Here is a 20,227-nt window from a genome sequence, read left to right as displayed (position 1 = left end):
AATACATATGGTATGATCCCATTAGACAAAGACATATTTTTGCACCTTTGCATCTGTACTACACTACATACATATTTATCTATTCAAATAATTCTAGAATCCTAGAAGATCCAAACTGTTACCAGTGGTTACGTCCAGTATGTGGAAATGAAGCAGAATGCAGGAGGCTGGGAAAGTCTATCTTTGAGCATAGGAGGAGCTATGTGGGCCAGTCTTTTTACATTTTACTTATTTATTTAGATAACAAGCATTCCTTTTTTTTTTTTTTTTAACAACATCAGCAAAAGTCATATTGTCAGAAGAAAGAATGAGGATTTGCTTTTGGGTGCAGCAGGCTCTCCTCTCCTGTAGCTGGTGTTGGTCTTCACCCTCCAGAACACAGCAGAGTCAATCCAAGGTAGTGCAAATCCTCTCTTCTATGTGTCAGACACTTTAATGGTTGGTTTTTCAGCTCATGCAAACATGGCTTTAAACAGCAGCCCCCCAATTCAAGACAACACATCAATGGCAGGCAACTCTAACAGGCTGCTGGCCCCTCACGACTGTGTGGGGTGCAGTGAAAGTCTGGAACAAAAGGAAAATGCAACCACTATCCCGTGTACCCTGGGAACTAGCTGGATCTCTCACCTTCTCATCTCCCTAAGAAATGCAGGGAAGAGGCAGAGGGAGGCAGGGGGAAAGGGAATAATTCCATGTCCACAAGGAGTCCTATAGTAATCAGAGGCTTTCCTTCAGGCTTCAGCTTTACAGACCCTAATGACATCTTGCAGCCAGCTTCTCAAGAACAAGAAAGTCTTTTCCGGTCAAGAGCAGATGCTGCAGGAAATCTAATAATGACCAAGGACTTCTTAGGTATGCATCCATCACTGTGCCACAACAGCCCACTCTAGGGGCTTCTGGCCTTGTCCTCATCTTACAGGTGGAGAGACAGAGGCCTACCCAGGAGAAATGACTTGCTTAAGTTCACACAGCTAGCAGTAGCAGCTAGAACCCATCCCATCCAGTCTGACTTCCCCACCTGCACTTTTCACTCTAAGCCCTAAGGCAGGATACCATACTTAGATGATTCCAGAGTGAGGGGCTATTGGCCTGGCCACCCAGTGCAGTGACAAGGGACAGCTGCTAGAATTAGACATTCCCGTTTTGGCTCTGGCCCTGGACAAGCCACTTCTTTCAAGCCTGGATATCTATATCTGTAAAATGGGACAATACCTTTCCCTCAGGATTGTCCTGAAAATAAGAAATAGGATATGTGGAGAATCTATTACCAGCCCAATCACTGAGGCACCTAATAAAAAGCAGCCACCAACATGATCATTGTCACTGTCTTCATCATCATCAGTTGAACTAAGAGGCATTCCTTTCTCTCCTTTTCCTAGGGAGCTGGATACAGCCCTGAATTAGCCCTGGTGAAGACTAGGACAAGATTTACCCAGGCTTGCACCAGATGGTGAGTGCAAGGAGAAAAGACAGGAGGAGACCTTATAGGTGCCCCACATTGCACCTGTCCAATAAGGTGCCCCTTCTTTCCATCCCTATGGCCATCTCCCTAGCCTAGCCCTAGCCTAGACCTTATTCCCTGCAGGTTTCCTGACTTCTGGCCTTAGTCCTCTCCAATCTGTGCCCCCACATAGCAAGACCCATCACTTCCCAGCTTAAAAGCTGCCCCCATCTCCTCAGGAAAGTCCACTCCGTGCTGGCCCTCACTGACCCCTCTAACACAGCCCCCTCCTTTCTCCAGAACACACCTCCTCCTATTCACAATTCCACACTTTGCACATGCTGGTGCACTCAGCAGGAATGTCCTCTCCGTCACTCTCTCTTCCCTTGATGTCTCTCACTCCACCTCCAAAGTCTCCGAGAGGCTTCCTGGAATTCCCCTCCTGTACCCATCCCCACCACCAGGGTTAGGAACCCACTCCTCTTGACTCATGACGCTTGCTTCCTCTGATGTCAGGTAGTATTCTGTAGGGAAAATCAACAGGATTTACCTATGCTTTATAAACCTGTCTTTCCTACTGTATTCTCTTCCTCTAGGCCAGGCCTGGGCTTATTCACCTCAGGGCAACTAGCACACAGTAGGTACTTAGCAAATGTTTAGAGCATGAATAAGGTTAACTAACTGCTTCTCAATAAAAGGAAAAACTTTCTAATTGTCAGAGTTATCCACTGGGTAAATGGGCTGCTAGGGATCTCCCTGTCAGGGGAGTGTTAGTAGAGTACCAGAGCAGGGAGTGGGGAGTAGAGGCATGGATGTGAATTCACTGGTAGCTTGGATTCCTAAAGATGTGAACCATGAACAAGTTTCACTGGAATCAGCTGGGAGTGTTGGTTACTAATAGAAAGTCCCCCCAACTCAGGAGATTTGGATACTGCAAATCTGGGGCAGGCCAGAAGTCTGTATGCAAAACATCATCCCCAGGAAATGTTGAAACACACTCTGTTTGGGGACTACTGAACCTTGCGGCCTTTGAGGCCATTTGCAGTAAGATTTTATGTGTGAAGACCCTTCATAAACTGTGAAGTGCTGTCCAGAAGTCGACTCCAGGATGTCTCCCAAACATGAAGATGGGAATTGAATATTCAGGCTGGGGCTACAGCTCCTCGGACTCAGGAAGGTTGCGGACCCAGCCCTGGGCAACTCTGTTGAAGCTAGGTCTGAGGCGAAGAAGTTCCAAGCCACTGATGAGCTCTGGGACGAATGGGGTGCCTGCCCTGGGAACAGTCTCCCCCACTAAGGGTCCTCCAAAGGGCACTGGGGTCCTGGTGAGAGAAAAGCAGCAGGACAGGTGGGCTGTGTGGGAGAGCACTGGATGGCAGAGCACTGACATATAGGTCACCATGTGAGGCCCCCTCCCTGCCTCCCTCTGGGCCCGTTTCCCCACCTATATGGTAAGGCCTTATATTATCCTTAACAGGTTTCCCCAGCTCTGTCCATTCCCCAGTCTGCCTCTAGTAGGGGTGGCTTGGTGCTTGGGAATAGGAATGAAATTTTCAAAGTTCAAATTGGCTTGTACCAAACAAAACTCTAGGTTTCCCCTAAGTAAGCTCCAGAAGACAGTAGAGCTGGAATGGGGTTTTTCCTTCTCTGCTCATCTCCCCTTAGAACAATATACCCACAGGCCAGAGAGGGAAGAGAGGGTTAGAAGGAGCACCAAGAATTAGGAAATGCAAGTTATAACAGAGACACTACACCCCATTTCTCACCCATAAGACTGGTGAGAAGAAATAATTTGAAAATGGGGCAAAGTTGGTGAGATGATGGGGCAAAGTTTCACTCAGATACTGCTGGTTGGAAGGTGCTGCTACCTTGGACAACTTGGCAGGATCTTTTTAATCTAAAAATGTGCAAACTCTGTCAACCAACAACTGCACCTATAAGTATACAGCTTAGAGAAGAACATGCACATACACACAAAGAAACAGGTATGAGCAGTGACTGGTGACAAACCAGTAAGGCCTGTATGTCGACTGGCAGAGCCATGGACAAGACAGACGTGGTGTATTCACAAGGTGGAATACCATAGAGCAGCTTAAAAGGAATGAAAAGATCCGTATATATTAAGTAGGATAGATTTCAAAAGCATAATACTGAGTCAAAAAGGCAAGCAAGATACAGAATGAGATACAAAGGATTAAAACACACACACATGCATGTAAAACAATGTCATCCACTATAGGAATGAAGCTGCTGGGAGAAAATGATCTGAAAATATACCTACCCGACCACTGTGTCACCTTTGGGAAGGGAACTAAAATGGAGACTGGTGAATAGGGGCCCTCTCTTTATTTGTAGTTGCTTGTGTGTGTGTGTTTTAAGAAAATGTTATTTTTAAACTGTGTTTTCATCTTAAGAAGACTTAAAAAGTATTGCTCATGTAGTGTTTTCCTCGAAGCCTGGGAGCAATGAGAATGGGGGAGTGCTTTCTCCCCTGGGGCAGAAAGACAGACCTTGGGCCAGGGCCTGGACTCCAGCCAGGACAGAGGTTCTGCCCAGACCACCCCGGCTGTGGCGGCAACAGCCAGGCCCTGCGGGAACAGGCTGGGCAGTTTCCAAGCTGCACAGGCTTCACAATCCAGCCCTTGACTGGAAGCCCAGAGCCCTGGATCCTTAGCACAGCTTGGCCACTAACACCGCTGTTGCCTCCCGTCAGCTTCAGTGGGCTCTTCTGGGCCCTGGGCTCACGGCCCCCTAAGGCTCTCCTGCTGACGGGAATGTGCTTCCGCCCGTCCTAGCTGCGGCCTGAGATAGATGGGGCTACGACTCGAGTTGGCCAGCCTGGAAGCCAGCGCCCTGGACTGAATGTCTGCTGAGGGTTTTAAATAGCTGGGCAGGCGGGGGCTGAGGGCCCCCAGGAGGAGAGAGAACACAGTCTCGCCTGGCGGAAACCCCAGAATGCCTGCCAATGGCTCGTGGCTCACACGGTGTCTGTTGGGCACAGTTCTTCCCATCTGGGCCCTCCCTGGCTATCAGCTGTTTGAGGGAGGTCACCTCCCTTCTGAGCAGTCTCTTCGCAAGGCTGATCACCCTCAAGTTGTCAGACAGTCTCTGCATGTGGTCTGAGCAGGTACCAGAAGAGTTGGACCATGTCCTGCTCTTGGGGACCCTCCTCTTTTTCACTTACTGCAGTCCAAGCCAGAGGAGCATTTTCCAGAGATAGCATCAGACTGAGGAAGCCAGTTGCAGTTGAAATGCATTCCCCCAGCCCAAGGTCTTCCTCCAGTGCCAGGCTCCTTCCTATCTTGACTCCTATGATTTGTCTTTGAGCCCCTAGGCCGGAACACTAAGTTTATCCCTCTCCAGTGCTCCCAGTTAGCTTTTCCTTTTTTTTTTTTTTTTTTTTTAAGATTTTATTTATTTATTCATGAGAGGCAGAGACACAGGCAGAGGGAGAAGCTCCTTCCTTCTAGGAGCCCGATGTGGGACTCGATCCCAGATCCCAGGATCACACCCTGAGCTGAAGGCAGATGCTCAACTGCTGAGCCATCCAGGCGTCCCATCCAATTAGCTTTTCCAACCATTATTTCAGCCTGTAACTAATATTCATACTAATAGCTACTGTGTATTGAGCTTATTACTTGCTAGAAACTTTGCCTACGGCTTCTCATGCCATCCTCACAACAATCTCATGAAGTAGATACTGTAATAGTCTCATTTTACAGATGGGGAAATGGAGGCTCAGAGAGGTTGATTGAGTCACTGGCCCAAGGTCAAACAGCAAGGCGAGGAGGCTGCACGTAAGCCCGCGCTAAGGTCCCATGCTCTGAATAGTACAAGCCAGTCCCCTGTGGCTCTCACCTCTGGTGTCCAGTGTTTCACTGACACTCCCCACTTTGATACACCTCAAGACCTTTGAGGAAAGTGAGGAAAAGGCTGAGCTGATCTAGGCCTAGTGAGGTCGGGCCCCCCACCCAGGGAGGAATGTGCATCAAAGAGCTGGTACACGGCAGGGAGGAGGAATGAGAGACTGGGCTCTGGAGGCAGACACAGGTTAGGGTCCCAGTCCCACTGCTTCCTTGCTTCATGACTTTGGGCAGGTTACTGCTATTCCTGAGTGAGTCACAATAAGAAAAACTGCAGCACCTCCCCGCTCTGCTGGGTGGCGAAACCAACAAGATGTGTGTGGCACGTTCACTCACTCATTCCCTGTACATTTATTGAGCACCTCCTATGTGCTGAGGCAAGAGTGCTATTGAGTTCTAGCAGGAGCTCAAGCAACGTGTAAGTGTTCAGAGGGAGCTTGGCACGTCAACGGGCTCAGGAAGCGCAGCCACTGCTGTGTTGTGACTGGCACCTGCACACCTGCACACCCTAGCAGTCTCTCCCCAAGCTGCACCCCCCTCCCCCTGGCCTTACTTGTTGAAATTTCGGTACTCAGCAAGGCTAGGGGTGTGACTTCTGCCCTCGCTCTGGTAGTCCCGGTAGCTGATGAACTCCTGCCAAGGACAGCGGTAGCCCTTGGGGATGGCCGTGTGGTTGAACTTCTCTGGCGGGACGCCCTTCAGTGGCTCCGCGTAGCCTGGAGATGGGAGCAGGGCATGTGGAGCTGGCAGGCGGGCACCTGGGCTCTTTTCTCCCTTGGCCCCCACCCTGTCCACCCCACAGACACGGTTAGGGGAGGGAAGCCTAGAGCTGAGATGGGGGTAGGGGAGGAATAGAACACCAAAGTTGCCCCAGCAGAGGGAACCGATCCTTTCCCATCCCTGGAAACAAGGAGGACTGGACTTGGAAATCCCCAGTCGGTTGGGGCACAGACTCTGGCTCACTGTGTGACCTTGGGTGCATTGCTGCACCTCTCTGGGCTTGTGTTAGGTCTAGGGAGGGGTGCAGGGGGCTGGGTGAGGTGGACTAGCCGCTTTCTGGGTGCTGGTTCCTGCCCAATGGCAGTAGGTACTCCCTGCTCTGGTCCCAGGACCCAGGAAGGCACTCACCTGGTGCCAGGGCGCTGGGGCTGCGGGCACGCTCTGCAGGGAAGGCTGCGGACTGGGCGTCCTCAGGGCCCCGGGATGAAGCTGGGAAGATGTGGAGCTCAGAGTGGAAGTTCTGCCCCTCAGGGCCATTGGCAACCTGGGCACAGTAATGGGTGCTCAGAGGCTGGGACTGCCTCACTGGAGGAGCTGCCTGGCCCCATCCCCTTGCTTCCCCTCCTGCGTGTGGGGGTGGGGGGAGCTCCCTGCACACTCACCGTCCCCAACTCTGCTGTTCCCAGCACCTTCCCCTTGGTGCTTCCATCTGCAATCTGTGGGGGCAAACAGATCACAGGGAGGCTCTGGGGCAAGGGGCCAGGATTCTCCCTCCACCAAAAATGGGGAGTACATAGTCTTAGTGCCCACATCCTGGGGATACTGGGGGGATGAATGAATAGCAAAGGGTGCTAATCCCAGTGCCTGGGACAGAGAAATACTCTTGGTATGTTAGTTTCTATTATTGACCTTGGGCAGATAACCTTCCTGAGTCTCACTCAGTTCCTCTATCTATAAAATGGGAGGAGTGATGATCATATCTAATTTACAGGGCTCTATGAGCATTAAATAAGACGATAGATGTGAAGTGCTTGGCTAGCAGAGTAGGTGTTTTGTCATCTTTACTATTCTGCATCCTACCACACCACCCCCTCTCATCTGCCGCCTGTTTAGTCCAGGCGTTGAGTGGAGTATGAGTGGAGTGGCCCTGAGTTCATTCCTGCTGAGTTTTTCAAGCCTGAGGATAAACCATTCTTGTCTCTACCAGCAGACTATTTTCTGGCCTTGTCCTTCTTTTAGGAGCAAGAAGAGAAAGAGTTCTGTGTTTTCTCCCTTAGGCTGAGCTCAAGTCTAATCTAAATCCTGCTCACTGCAAATGCAGCCCAGAGCACTTTTTGTAGGAGCCAGAATCCCTTCACCCCACAGCTTGCCCTGCCCATTCCACTTTATGCTTTGTATCTGGGGAGAGATGCCTAAAGAGCACACTTTTCTGGGATCACTCAGCAAGTCAAGGGCTCAATCTGATGGGAACATCACAGCCTTTCCAGCTGGAGCTGGAGGGACAGCCCAGGGGCCAGAGGTCCTCAACTGGCTCAGTTGAGGCTAACTGCTGGCCCTCCCTGGGCCAATTCCCCTGTAAGCACAGTGGGAGCTAACTCACCGCTTTCGGGCTGGCTGCAAACTCAAAGGTGAATCTCTGCACCCGGCGCTGTCTCTTCTGGAAGAGGAGGGAACCTCTGTTGTTGCGTAGAGAGAGCTCCTCCATCATCAAGTCCTGGGGCACACTCAGCTTCTTGCCCAGGTCCAGCAAAGGGACTGCCGAGAGAGCCCAGAGTGAGGCCTACCACCAAACCCTGTCAGGGCACTCGGGGCTGCCAGCCTCTGAGGCAACCTTGTCCGAGCACTCTCCAGTGTGTGTGAGAACGCCGCTTTCTCCCCACATTTGCTGACACTGGGTGTCACCATTCTGTGGAATCTTTGCCTACCTGGTGGGCAGAAATGACACCTCAGAGTCTCATTTGCATTTGTTTGACACTCAGTGAAATTGAACTCCATTTCAGATGTTCTTTGGCCATTTGTGTTTATTCCTCTGCAGTTCTTTGCCCATCGTGGTGGGAGTCGCAAGAAATGGACAGATTCTAGATAATTTTCTGATAGTAAGCCATGCATCTGAGCTATGCCAAGGGAGGAGGGGAGGTTTCTGGCCTGAGCCGCTCCATCCTTGGAGCGGCCACTCACTGAGATGGGGAGGGCAAGAGGAGGATGAGATGGGGAGAGATCAGGACTTCAGTGTTAGACACATGTTCTTTCAATTTTAAAATAGCCTTTTGTTATCATAAAAATAGCATATATGTGCATTGAAGGAAGTTAGAAAATACAGATATAAGGGAAAAAGAGAAAAATACCATTTCTATCTCCCAGAGGTTGCCACTCTTAACACTTAAGTACATATCCGTTCAGATCTTTTTCAAAGACTGTGTATTCATTTAGGAGGGGCACTTGGGTGGCTCAGTCAGTTAAGTGTCTGACCACTGATTTCAGCTCAGATCATGATCTCACAGTCCTCAGAATGAGCCCCCCCTAGGCTTCACGCTCAGCAGAGAATCTGCTTGAGGATTCTCTCCCTCTCCCTAACCCTCTCCCCCTACCCTTCTCACATACTCTCTCTCTCTAAAATAAATGCATCTTTTTTAAAAAAAATACTATATATTCACATATGAATTTTCAGCTAAAATGAAGTCATAGTTACACATGCTTTGTAACTTGATTTATCAATTAAAGGTCTCTGCCTGTGCAAGTGGACATATTTTTGTTTTATACAATGCCTAATCCATATTCCAATTCCTCTAATTGCCTGCAGAATGGGCATATAAATTTTGAAATGCCTTGCAGATGTCCAAGTGAAGAAGCCAAGGAGGGAACCAGGTACGTGAGTCTAGGGCTCACGGGAGAAACTGACCTGAAAGTAAAAATTGGGGTATCGTGAGCTTACAAATGCTATTTGTTGTTGTTTGATGAAGTCCATTACATTTCTTCTTTTTCTCAGAGTTAGGACTCACTGTGATAGCCATGTAGAGGGTTTCCAGGGAAGATGGCTGTCCTTAACAGTTCTGGAACCCATCCCTATCCTTTCTGTTTCCCCCGCTGGCAAAACACACACTTTTCTGCACTTCCCACCACAGGAAGGCTTTGGTAGGAAAGGAGTGGCAGAGGGGTGAGGACACTGGTAGGAAAAGGATACATATGGACAGTATGGCCAGAGTTGTCCATCTCTAAAATCGGATATATGGAGGTTCGAGTTCCAGCTCTATAAATGGTGTTTAGAGCCAGGAGGCTGGATGAGATCACCAGGTAGATGAAGAGATCAGAAGCCTGAGCCCTGGGCCTCCAGCATCCAGACTAAAGAGGTAAAGAACCAGCCATGGAGCTAGAAAGGGGTGCCCAGTGAGGCTGGAGGAAACCCAGAGGGTGGTGCCCTGGAAACCAAGTGATAAAGCATTTCCAGGAAGATGGAGTGATCACAGAGCCGAAAATTGACCATCCTCTTTAGTGTCATGGGGTTGTTATTGGTCATCTTCACAAAAGTAGTTTCTATGGAGTATTTGGGTGTATTTCCAACCTTATTGGAAAGTGTTAAGATAGAGGAGTATTTTAACCACACCACAAGGAAGCAGTGAACAAAATCTAGGATGTGAGATGTTTTATAGGGCAGCTGGCCTGGGTTCTTTAAAGGAGTGAATGACCTGGAAAAAAAGACAGGGTGGGATAGGAGTGGGGGTTATAGATTAAAGGAGATTTAAGATATGTGGCCACCAAATAAACAGTGGTCTTTCTTTGGATCCTCATTAAAACAAACTAGAAAATTGGAAAAAGTTAACTGTGGGACTGGTTATTAGGTAGTATTAAATCAAAGTTGCTAATTTTGTTCAGTGTGCTAACATCTTTGTGGCATGTAAGGAAATGTCCTCTTTATTATTTTTGGTGCATCCTGAAGTATTGAGGGGATGAAATGATGTGCTCTTTGGATTTTGCTTTGGACTCCACGAATGAAAGGAGGGCCATGGGGATTTGCACTCTCTATTTTTGTGTGTTTGGAAATGAGCTTAATAAAATGTTACAGAGAGAGAGGAGGTGAGAAAGTATAGACCACAGCTTTGAGGAGTTGTGCTCTACAGGACCAGAGGCAGCAGTAGAATCAAGAAGTTGTTTGTTTGTTTGTTTTTAAGAGACATAAAAGCATGTTTTTTTAGCTGATGGGAAATTTTGACAAAGCAATAAATAGATAGAAGGCAGACCAACTGGAAGAATGTCCTTGAGTAGGGGAGAGGGGAGGGGACGGGAAAGGAGAGGAGGGGAGGGGAGGGGAGGGGGGGGGGTGTCCCCAGCTCAGCTGGAAGGGCTGACTTCAGACACGGACAGGGAGAGGTCACCCACCACATGGGGAAGGAAAACTGAGAATGTGGACACAGATGCAAGCTCAAGCCAGATGTGGAGGAGGGAGCTTGCAGAGGTGCTCTTTTGGTTACTTCATTCTTCTCAGTGCAATAGGAAGCAAGGTCAGCAGCTGAGAAGGAGGACCAGGGAGGAGGCATTGGGAGTTTGGGTACAGAGGTTGCCAAGATCGTCTAAGCGAGTAGTACAGGACAGGGGACGGAGAGATGGATGGGGTGGGGCTGCCAGGCAGCATCAGAGGCCCTGCAGGTGCTGTGATTCATCACATCCAATGGAATCCAAACAGTCTTTTAAAAAAAGGGGGGCTGGTGGGGTTTTTTTATTCTTTCAGCAAATATGGAGAGAGGACCTCCTACATGTTAGGAACAGAAAGAGATCCAACGTCGGTTAAGAGGGGGGAAAAGTAAGTTTCAGAAGAATCTGCATTCTAAGATCCCACTCATTTATTTAAAAGAATAAGTACTATATATTTATGTACACATTGAAAAATCTGCAAAAAGATATGCCGAATATTAGTAGTAACTATAAGAAGTAGGAAGAGGAAGGCTGGAAATTGCACTATTTTTTAACAAGAAAAAGTACTGCATACTTAAAAGCATGAAAGACTATTTATATCTAAATACATAATAAAAAGTCCCCTGGCATCATATTATCAAATACTATCAGAAGAATCGAGCTCGATATTAAAAAAAAAAGTCACAGATAAAATCTATTTGATGAAACAGTTCCATTTCTAGGCATTCATTCCTAGGGAGAAAAGTTGAATAAACATGCCTGAGGATAGACATACAAGGATGTTGATTGCAGTGAGGTTTCAGATTGTGAAAAGCAGGCATCAGAGTGGTGGGGTGCTGTCCAGATGCCCTTCACCAGTGGCTCAGGGTCACACCTGCCCCCTTCTGCAGAGCACTACCCGGCTGAGCAGAAGCACCCAGCCCACTTCCTGAAGATGAGATGAGTTCTGTGGAGCCATTCGTGACCTGGAGCCCCCACGGGGTTCCACTGAACCCGGACCAGAGAATCCTCAGCTCTGCCCCTGAGAGTCCAGCCTGAGATGAGCCTTCATGACCACCAGTAGGGTGTGTGTGTATCAATATACTTAATGTATGCTGGGGGAGTGAGGGAGGGGGTGGAAAAATCAATCATACCAAGCTAGAAAGAAGTCTGTGGTATGCTGCTAAGTGAAAAAAAAAACAAGTAAGCTGAAAAACACAGCGTATACTACTTAACCCACTTGTATATGCGTTTATATAAATATGTTTATATACGAACAGAAGATGGATTTACTCAAATATGTGAACAGTAGTTATCTCCAGATGGTCCCATTATGAGGAACTTTCACTTTCAAAGTCATTCATGTCTGTTTTGACTGAATGTCTTATAAAAGGGATGTATTATTTGTACAACCATGTAGTATAGAAGCAGCTCGGAAGACAAAGAGATCTGGAGTCCCATCTCAGCTCTACCAACTACTAGGTATGTGACCACCGAGCTCCCCGGTCCCTCAGCTTTCTCATCGGCAAAATGGGGGCAACAGTATCTAACTTAGAGAGTTGTTATGAGGGGTATACAGCATAAAGCATGGAAGCTCTTAATCCCAGAATCTGACACAGAGTAAGTACACAATAATGGTGTTTGTATTGTTAACGCCTGACAGTGGTTGTCTTTTAATGGTAAGACCATGAGATTTTTTTTCTTTTTACTTTTCTTCAGTTTCAAAATTGTCTTGAGTTAATACCCCAGCAACGGCCAATAATTTATAAATTTCCAGTCTTGCATAAATGAGATGTGTCCATGTTTAGGGGACTATCATTAATTAATTACTTAGCCAAGGGAAAAGAGAATGCATTGCCTGGCTCTTCTAGCTAGAGCATCAATACTTCACAGAGTTGGCATATTTTAGAGCCCAAAATAATGAAATTAAAAAAAAAAAAAGAAATTTAATGCTCACAAAAGGAGGCAAGAACACACAAAATAGATTAGGACCACTCACCTATAAAGTCATACAAAAGGCTGTCTTAAATGTGGAGCTTCTTAGAAGCTGCAGGGGCAAAACCTCAGTGGTATCCTTATATGAGGGTTTGTTGGTGCTCAGGTCACTGTCCATGTGTACCAGAATCACGTGGGTACTTGTCTAAGTACCCTTAGGCCAGGGAGCTGGCCCCTTCCCCAGCTCCACTGAATCGGAATCCTTGGGGGTAGATGCTGGGAATCTGCATTTTTAACCAACAGCATCACTCACTAGCATTCACACTACAGGATGAGAGCCCGACTTAGTGGAATTTGTTTTTAAAATACTTGAAATGATCTGAAATAGGCCAAATTAACAGACTCCAAAATTGTGCCGAGAGTTTATCACTTATATGGTGATAAACATGTATCTTAGATGATTTATTCATTGGGTGAGCCTACTTTTAAGTGAAAATCTGAGCCACACTGGGGAGCCTACTCTTCCAGCCTGCCCCACTCTCCCCTGACCATTGTCTCTTGCCACGGGGGCCTGGTGAGACCGACAGTATGTGGGGAGCTCGGGGGCCACAGTTAGGGCTGGAACTGGGACCAGACCCCTCAGTGCTTAATCTGGAGTGGAGGTAAGGTCTTAGGCCCAGGGCCCAGTCTAAGGCATTCAATCCCAGCCTCCCGGGGTGTGGACATCAGGGCAAGGCCCCTCCCAATGCTTCGGGAAGCTTCCCAACCCAAGTGGCAGATTCCACAGGCACTCCCTCAGGGCTGGCTTGGAACTCACACCTGTTTGTCCAGGCCTCAAGCCAACAGGCCCAAGTGGCTGCACTTTAGGATCAGAAAAGGATGAGTCTGAGGAACACACAGGAGCTGAGTCCACCTTACCTGGTCCAGTGAGGTCCCCCATGGTAGCCATCACTGACCCCTTCTGCTCCTTAGGGATCATCCTGTGGAGGAGAGATGCCTGCATATTGGCCTGCCCCCTTCTTCCCTCCCCACATGTCCTCCCAGGCCCTGGTCCACCCAGCCTCAGCCCTGAACTGCCTTGGCCCACCCTATTCTTAAGGAAGGGCTATCAGAGCTGGACAGGGAGGATACAGAGGTCCAGGGGAGGCAAGGGAGGTGCTGGAGGCCACACGGAGGCCTCTTTCTTCAGGGGATAATCTCTGGGACATGAGGGATAGGGGAGGTGGGGGCCTCAGGCAACTGTCATCCGCTGAGGCAGATGAGCTCTAATCAGCAGCTGAAAGAGGTTGAAAGTTTAAGTCAAGGAGAGGGGGGTATGGATGGGTTGTTAGGCTGGGGCTACACTGGGGTCTGCAAGGCTGGTCCATGGAAGCTGAGAGACCCATCACCTCCTTCCCTATGCTCCAGCTTTCAATGGACATACAGGGTGCTCTCTTCTCCCTCAACCCTTCTCTACCTCCTCCTCCATCCCCTGCACTCCCCATTGGCACCTCATGGCACTTTCCAGCAATCTTGGAGAAGATTTACAAGCAAAGTGCGGTCCAGAGACCCATGGAATTCCTGTAGGCTCCAAGTCCAGATTCCCTAACTTGCCCCCAGGAGAGAAGGCAGTCCTGCCAGCCTACTCCTGTGTGTTGCTTCCAGGTCTTTCTACATTCCTTCCTATAGAAAAAACAAAAACAAAAAACAAGTCTGCTTCCAGCTACACCCCACACTCACACATGGCTCCAGGGCAGCAGCCTGGACTCTAATCCAAGTCCCTGACTTCCTCTGTAACTGTGAGCAAGTGGCTCTTCAGCTTTGGGCCTCAATTCCTCTTATGTGCCTCTCTAATATAAGGCGGTTGGGCCAGATCGTGGGATCCACAGATGGGCTTCAGGGCACCCACAATCCCCCACCCCACAGACCGTAGCTGACCTGAGTGTGTCTGCCTGCATTTAGGGCTACAAATCGACGGAGAGTGCTCCGACTGTGACCACTCAGGAGCCCACAGTGCACAGGTCTGTTTCTTGATAAACACTCCCCTGACACACACGCAGACATTGCCAAGGACTCTCACCTGCAGACAGGGGCCCTGCTTCCCTCCACAGCCCAAAGATCTTGAAGTCCTGCACAAAGCCATTACCTATGCCCACCTTGAGTCCCAGCCACCCCTCCCCACTTAATCACTCTAGAGTGACGTAGAGCTTAGAATCCCACCCCTCCCTTCCTGGAGACCCCATGCTCCCCAGACCCTCCACAGAGCCCTTCCTCTGCTTGGAGGCTGGGGCTCTGGCAGTCGGCTCATGTCCTCTGCCCAGGCCCCATAGCTCCTCGAGCTCCCCTAGGATCCTGGTACCTGAGTGATGGGACCACAGCGTGCAGGAGGGAATGTCAGACCCTCAAGATTAACACCTCTGTCAGGAAGCTGAGAGCCGAGTAGTCCTGAAGGTGCTAGTGGTCCTGGGCCCAGTCTGAGCACGGTGTGCCCTTGCAGCCAACTCCGGCCTCAGAGAATCAAGAATCGTTCCTGCCTCGTCGTGGCTCACAGCCTTATTTCAGGCTGCAACAGGATCCAGGGACAGATGCTAAAAGCACCAGGCCCCAGGGGAGACAGGTGCCCCGGCAGCAGGCCCTTGCAGACAGAAGGGCTTGCACACACATGTACACACACACATACATACGCACACACCAGAGTCACCTGGAAATGCTGAGTCAGTTGCCAGTCACTTGAGCTTCCTGATTGTATCCTTAGTGCCTAGAATGGGGCCTGATAGGAATTCAATAGATATTTGTTGAATGAATGGATGGATGCATGCATGCGTGAATGAATGAGTTTTCCCCTGATGTCCTTGCTTGACTTGTTCATTTCTTCTTTTCTCTTTTGTTTCCTGCCTTTCTTCCTTCTGCTCCCTCCCTCCCCACCTCCCTCCACCTTCTCACACTGAGTGTCTCTCTATGGAAGATAAATAAGGCAGGGCTCTGTCCTCAAGGAGCTCAGTCAGGCCCAAGTCAGACCCGTAAATAAGCCTTTGCGATGCATGATGGGAAGTGCTCTGGGAGTACCCGGGGGAGGGTGCCACCGGCATTGCCTGGGGAGAGGGGGTGGGGAAGGAGAGTCCCAGAGGAGACATTTGATCTGGGCCTAGAAGGCTAGTGGGAGTTCAGTGGGCAGTGGGGCACAGGCACCGCAAACAGAGGCCTCGTGGTGTGTAACAATGTCAGGGGGTCCGCGAGCAGAGCCAGAACTGCCCACAGAGCTGAGAGATGAGGCGGGACAGGTGGGCCAGATCACAGCAGGCTTTTCAAAAGGAAAGTGTGCTTAGGAGTTTAAAGCGGTGGAATGGAGTGGTCAGATGGGCATTTTCCAAATATATCTCCGGCTGCCAGGTGGCATATGAGTTAGAGGGGGGCAGACTGGAGGCAGGAAGATCATCCTGTGGTCAGGTGAGGATGGGGAGGCTGCACTGGGGCAGAGGCCATGGAGACTGGAAGGACCTGAGGGGTAGCTGGGGAGTCACATGGTTGTGCTCAGAGATTGGATGTGGGGAGTGAGGGAAAGGCCACTCTGGCTTGAGAGGCTGAGGAAGGTAAAAGGGGAACAGATTGGGGTGGGGGCGGCTTCTCAGCTCAGTTTGGGATGAACCCGATTTGAGGTGTCAGGAGTGGGGGATACTGTGCTCAGGAGGGGTGCTGGCTGAAGGTAAAGATTGGGTCACCTGGGGGAGGGTGGGGCCGGCAGCACCTGTACCCGTGTGCCAGGGACAGACTGTCCGAGGGGGTATTTGACATGCTCTTAGGAGGAAGCCTGGGCTCTGTGGACTCCAGGAACTCTATGTCCTGCCACTTAGACTCCTGCTCCCAGTCTCTACTGGGCCTGAGCTTTTAGAGGGATGAGGGATGTTCCCAGGGCAGGCTTGGCTTCTCCTTGGAGTGAGGCCACAATGCCCTTTTCTGGACGAAGGACACCCCCATCAGGTGAGGAGCACTTCTGACAGTCTGGGTCCCAAGCTCACTAGGGTTATCTGGACTCAGATGAGACCTCTTGTAGGGGCTTCTACTGCACAGAGCCCTAACCTGCCATGAGGAACCTGCCCTGGCCTCTGACCCAGCTCCAGTGATGGCATCTTGTTGTGAGGACCTGGGAAATACCACCCCGAAACATCAGCTAGCCCAGCTCGCTCTGCACAGATAGGGACGCTGAGGCTGGATAAGGAGTGGCCTTACGCAGGGTCACCCAGCCTCATAGATGACAGGATCAGGACTTCAACCCTGGGACCTCCTCTGTGTTTTCCATTGCTCCGCATCTCTCTCCATGGTTGCTGCTCCCCAAGCCCCCATCCCTCCTGTGTCAAACATTCTCATCCCCACTGAGTCCCTCGGACTGTTCCATGGGGGGACGGGACGGGAGGGGCTTTAGACGAAGCTGAAAATGACGCTGGAGACCAGAGGATGCAGAAGCATTTATTGAGGGCCGGAGATGAATTCTACAGGAGGCAAGAGGCAGAACACAGGCAGTCTCTAGTGGGCTAGAGGAGAGGATCTGGGGAGAAGGCAGTGACAGGGAGAGCAGCCCAGTGGAACTGCAGCTTCCCAGGGCTGCCTCCTGCTGGTTCTTTGGGGAAATGCAGGCAGAGTTTTTTTTCTATGCCTCCGATTCGACCAGTGGCCTGACAGCATCTCTTCTATGAAAGAGGCCCTAAGCCCCAGCCTCCCAAGCTATAAGGAAACTTGAAGCAGACGGGGACTTTAGTACATGTGGCCACTCATCCTGGACCAAGCAGGAGCTTACCTTCCCACTGTCAGGCCTTGTGTTCCCAATCCTCAGACCCTAGGCACCCTCTGGGATTACTCCTTAATTCCAAAGCATCCCCATCCAACTCTCTCCCACCCTGACCCCAGCTTTCCCTAGCTTTCCCTAGGGGTTCCAGGTCTAACATCACCTGATGGGTGGGTAAGTCTACACCTAACCCTGGACCACACTGAGTCCCTCAACTGTTAGCAACATCCTGGAATCCTTCTTCCTACATTGCTTGGATCCTCAGCCTATTAGTACCCCACCCCTACCTTTCCTCTGCACTCAGTATTCTGAAGTTGATATTCTGAACCTCTAGAGGGCACCACCAGCCAACTCTGGAAACTAGAATTTAGCCACATTCCTCCCTTGTCCCTCTCCAGGGGATTGGAATGAGAACCACCCAGGTCTAGGGAACAGGCTAGGGCCTGCAGCCAGGCTCCTCAAGGTCACTGGGTACCAGGCACTAGCTAGGCCACAGTGTAATGGGAAAGGGATGGGGCAAAATAGTGCCCACTCATCTGGGCATCATATGGATACTGGGGCCTAACACTGAACCATGGGGTACTTCCTAAGGAACCAGAAACACAGGCAGACTCTAGTCTAACCTCTCACTCACCCACCCATGCTCCTCTGCCTGGAATGCTGCCCAGCCAATCCTCCACCACCATCTATCTGCCCCCTTCCTAACAGCATGCCCTCAGAGGTCATCTGAGCCAAATCTTTTCCTACTAGAATCTCCTCTGTGCATCCTGGCTACTGCTTGGATACCTCTCATAACAAGGAACTCTTGCCTTCCCTTTTCTAAGTAAGCAACCTCAAACTTGGGGCCATCAGGTAAAGCCACAGGATGGCAGATAGCTCCATATCAGCAACTCTCTCCCCAGCTCAGCTTTGAGCCTGGCACCTGCCATGAAAGGGCCCAGAAAATATAGATGTGTTGGAGGCACCCATAGCATTCCTGGAGGCCCACGTCCTGGGGCTGGGGACAGGCGTCGTCACCTTCCAGCTGTCCTCTCTGGCAGCAGATAAGATGCCCTGATAGTCTGACCTGGGGTGGGAAAAACACGAGAGATCTGGGAGGAGGAATCTTTCCACCTCTTGTCCCGGAGGGACCAGCAGGGCACCTTGAGCTGGCCTGGGAGATCTCTCTAAAGGTCACGGTGGTAAAAATAGAGCTTGTCTGGGAAGGGGTGGAAAACAGCTGCTTCTGCCTGAGACTGGGTGCCAGGGAGGCGATGCTCAAGCCAGAGCCTGGACAGGGAACTCAGGCCTAGGATCTTCTGAACATACCCCTCATCTGCCAGACTCCAGAGAGCAGAGCCAGGGAGGGAGGGAGGAGTCTGGGACCCTGAACTGCAGTGACTCTAGGGGTCCGTGTACACAACACCCCAACTCCTCCAAGGCAGGCCTGTGCGTGTGCACGTGTATTGATGGGAGGGGAGGGAGAATTTAGACCTGTGAAGATCGCCGTGGCCAGAGTCCCATTAAACAGATGGGAAAGCTGAAGGTGAGAAGAGGCAGGGTCTTGCCCAGGGTCACCCAATGCCTGAATGATAGACGCAGGGCGCGGCCCCAAGCTTGGGGCACTACCCCAGCCCCAAGCCCGGGGCGCTCCTCGCCTGACCCCTCGTCCAAAGGGGCCGGCCCCCCATCTCCACTGCACCCCGGGACGAGGTGCTGGGATCCACCAAGCCCCTGGCCTCTCCCTCCGGCTCAGCGCTCCCGGGTGGGGATGGGGCGGGGGCGGGGGCGGGGGCGGGGGCGGGGGCGGCTTTAGGTGGTGCAGGGGGCCTCGGCGGGGAGGCTGCCGCGCTTGAGCCTCACACTGCCGGTCCAGCCGCGGGGGCAGATGTTGTAGCCGAGGATCCCGGGCGACTTAGCCCCGGAGTCCTCGGAGTCGAGGGACACGTCGGAGTCCGTGGGCGAGCGGCGGTAGGGGAAGGGCCGGGGCGGCGCGGGCAGCGGGCTCCGGGGGCTGGCGCAGGGCGAGGGCCGGGCCGACAGCGGGCTCCGCGGAATCGGGGAGAACGCGGCGGCGGGGCCGGGGGCGGCGGCGGGGCCGGGCCGGGCGGGCTGCGGCGAGCGCGGGCGCGGCGGGGGCGGGGGCGGCGGGGGCGCGGGCGGCGAGAAGGGCCGCAGGCTGTCGGCGCCCGGCGGCCGCGGGGAGGCGCTCTTGCGCCGGGCCGCGTTGATGATGTTCCGCGCCAGGAGCGCCTGCAGCTGGCGGCTGGGGGGCCGCGCCTCGGCCTCGGGGCGCAGCGGGGACGGCGAGCGCTCGCTCCACGAGGGGGACCTGGGCGGGGGCGGGGGCGGGGGCGGGGGCGGCGGGGGGCTGCTCCTGCTGCCGCCCTGGCCCGGCTCCCACGGCCCCGGGCTCACCCAGCCGTCCAGGCTGCTGGGGGGCCGGGAGGCGCCGGGCGTCCAGGGCGGGGAGGTGGGCAGGCTCTCGCGGCGGTCCTGGGGAGAGAGCAGAGAGGGCGGGCCGCGTTAGTGCCGGGTCGTCCAGGTCGGGACCGGGGCGGGGGGGGCGGGGGCGTGCGCCTGCCCCGGGACGCAGGTGGGAGCGGTTAGGGACGCTCGCTCTGGAGCCGGACCCGTGTGCTTATGCACCAACTGGGGCACCTCGGGGCTTCAGTTCGTCCCCTGCACGATGGGGCCGTGCTATCAGCACCTACTCCACGGGGCTGTTGTGAGGGCTGAATGAGATAACTCATGTAAAAGAATATCACGGGACTGGAAGAGTCCCCGGGGGAGAGTAATGCTCAGTAGATGTTAGTGACCTTAAAGAAATACTGGAAGGCGACACATGAAACTAGGCAAAGTGGGACGCTGTTAGGAAATGGGGCAAAAAATAAGAGCTAAAACTATTTTAAAAAAGGAAATGGGGCAAACAGGGCAAAGTAGGCAGTCACAGGAGTGGAAATAAAGCTCTAAGGTACTACTTTTTATATTAGTTTACGTTTTTTTATACATATGGATGTATTATCTATGTTAAAATTTTTAGGGGATCCCTGGGTGGCTCAGCGGTTTAGCGTCTGCCTTTGGCCCAGGGCACGATCCTGGAGTCCGGGGATCGAGTCCTGCATCAGGCCCCCTGCATGGAGC

At 51.7% G+C, this 20,227-nt stretch overlaps 2 protein-coding genes across 15 annotated transcripts in view; both read right to left on the bottom strand.

Moving 5' to 3' along the window:
• Positions 1-214: 214 nt before the first annotated feature.
• On the bottom strand, positions 215-15,314 carry MYOZ3 (myozenin 3). Of its 10 annotated transcripts, none has more exons than XM_041750230.1 (8): positions 14,684-15,314; positions 13,873-14,007; positions 13,264-13,325; positions 7,625-7,779; positions 6,687-6,740; positions 6,433-6,568; positions 5,858-6,020; positions 215-1,965 (listed from the first exon to the last, which is right to left on the bottom strand). In XM_041750230.1, exons 2-8 carry the CDS (start codon positions 13,896-13,898, stop codon positions 1,908-1,910), a joined length of 654 nt encoding a protein of 217 aa, XP_041606164.1. In that variant the 5' UTR covers positions 13,899-14,007; positions 14,684-15,314; the 3' UTR covers positions 215-1,907. The 10 variants fall into 10 exon arrangements, with proteins under 10 accessions (XP_041606164.1, XP_041606155.1, XP_041606157.1 ...); XM_041750221.1 differs by having other exon boundaries at positions 215-2,763; positions 14,684-15,312; XM_041750223.1 differs by having other exon boundaries at positions 215-2,763; positions 15,017-15,312.
• Positions 15,315-16,774: 1,460 nt separating this feature from the next.
• The window catches only part of SYNPO (synaptopodin), a 67,902-nt gene continuing 64,449 nt past the window's right edge, over positions 16,775-20,227 (bottom strand). For all 5 annotated transcript variants that reach the window (XM_041748215.1, XM_041748217.1, XM_041748219.1 and 2 more), the window contains one exon: positions 16,775-19,579. In XM_041748215.1, coding sequence (XP_041604149.1) covers positions 18,896-19,579 — 684 coding nt within the window. In that variant the 3' untranslated portion in view covers positions 16,775-18,895. The remainder of the gene's footprint in view (positions 19,580-20,227) is intronic.

This window comes from Vulpes lagopus, chromosome 3, assembly GCF_018345385.1.
Source record: "Vulpes lagopus strain Blue_001 chromosome 3, ASM1834538v1, whole genome shotgun sequence".
Lineage (NCBI taxonomy): Eukaryota > Metazoa > Chordata > Mammalia > Carnivora > Canidae > Vulpes > Vulpes lagopus.
Note: the sequence above shows the minus strand (reverse complement) of the source record. Positions and strands in the feature narration are given on the sequence as shown.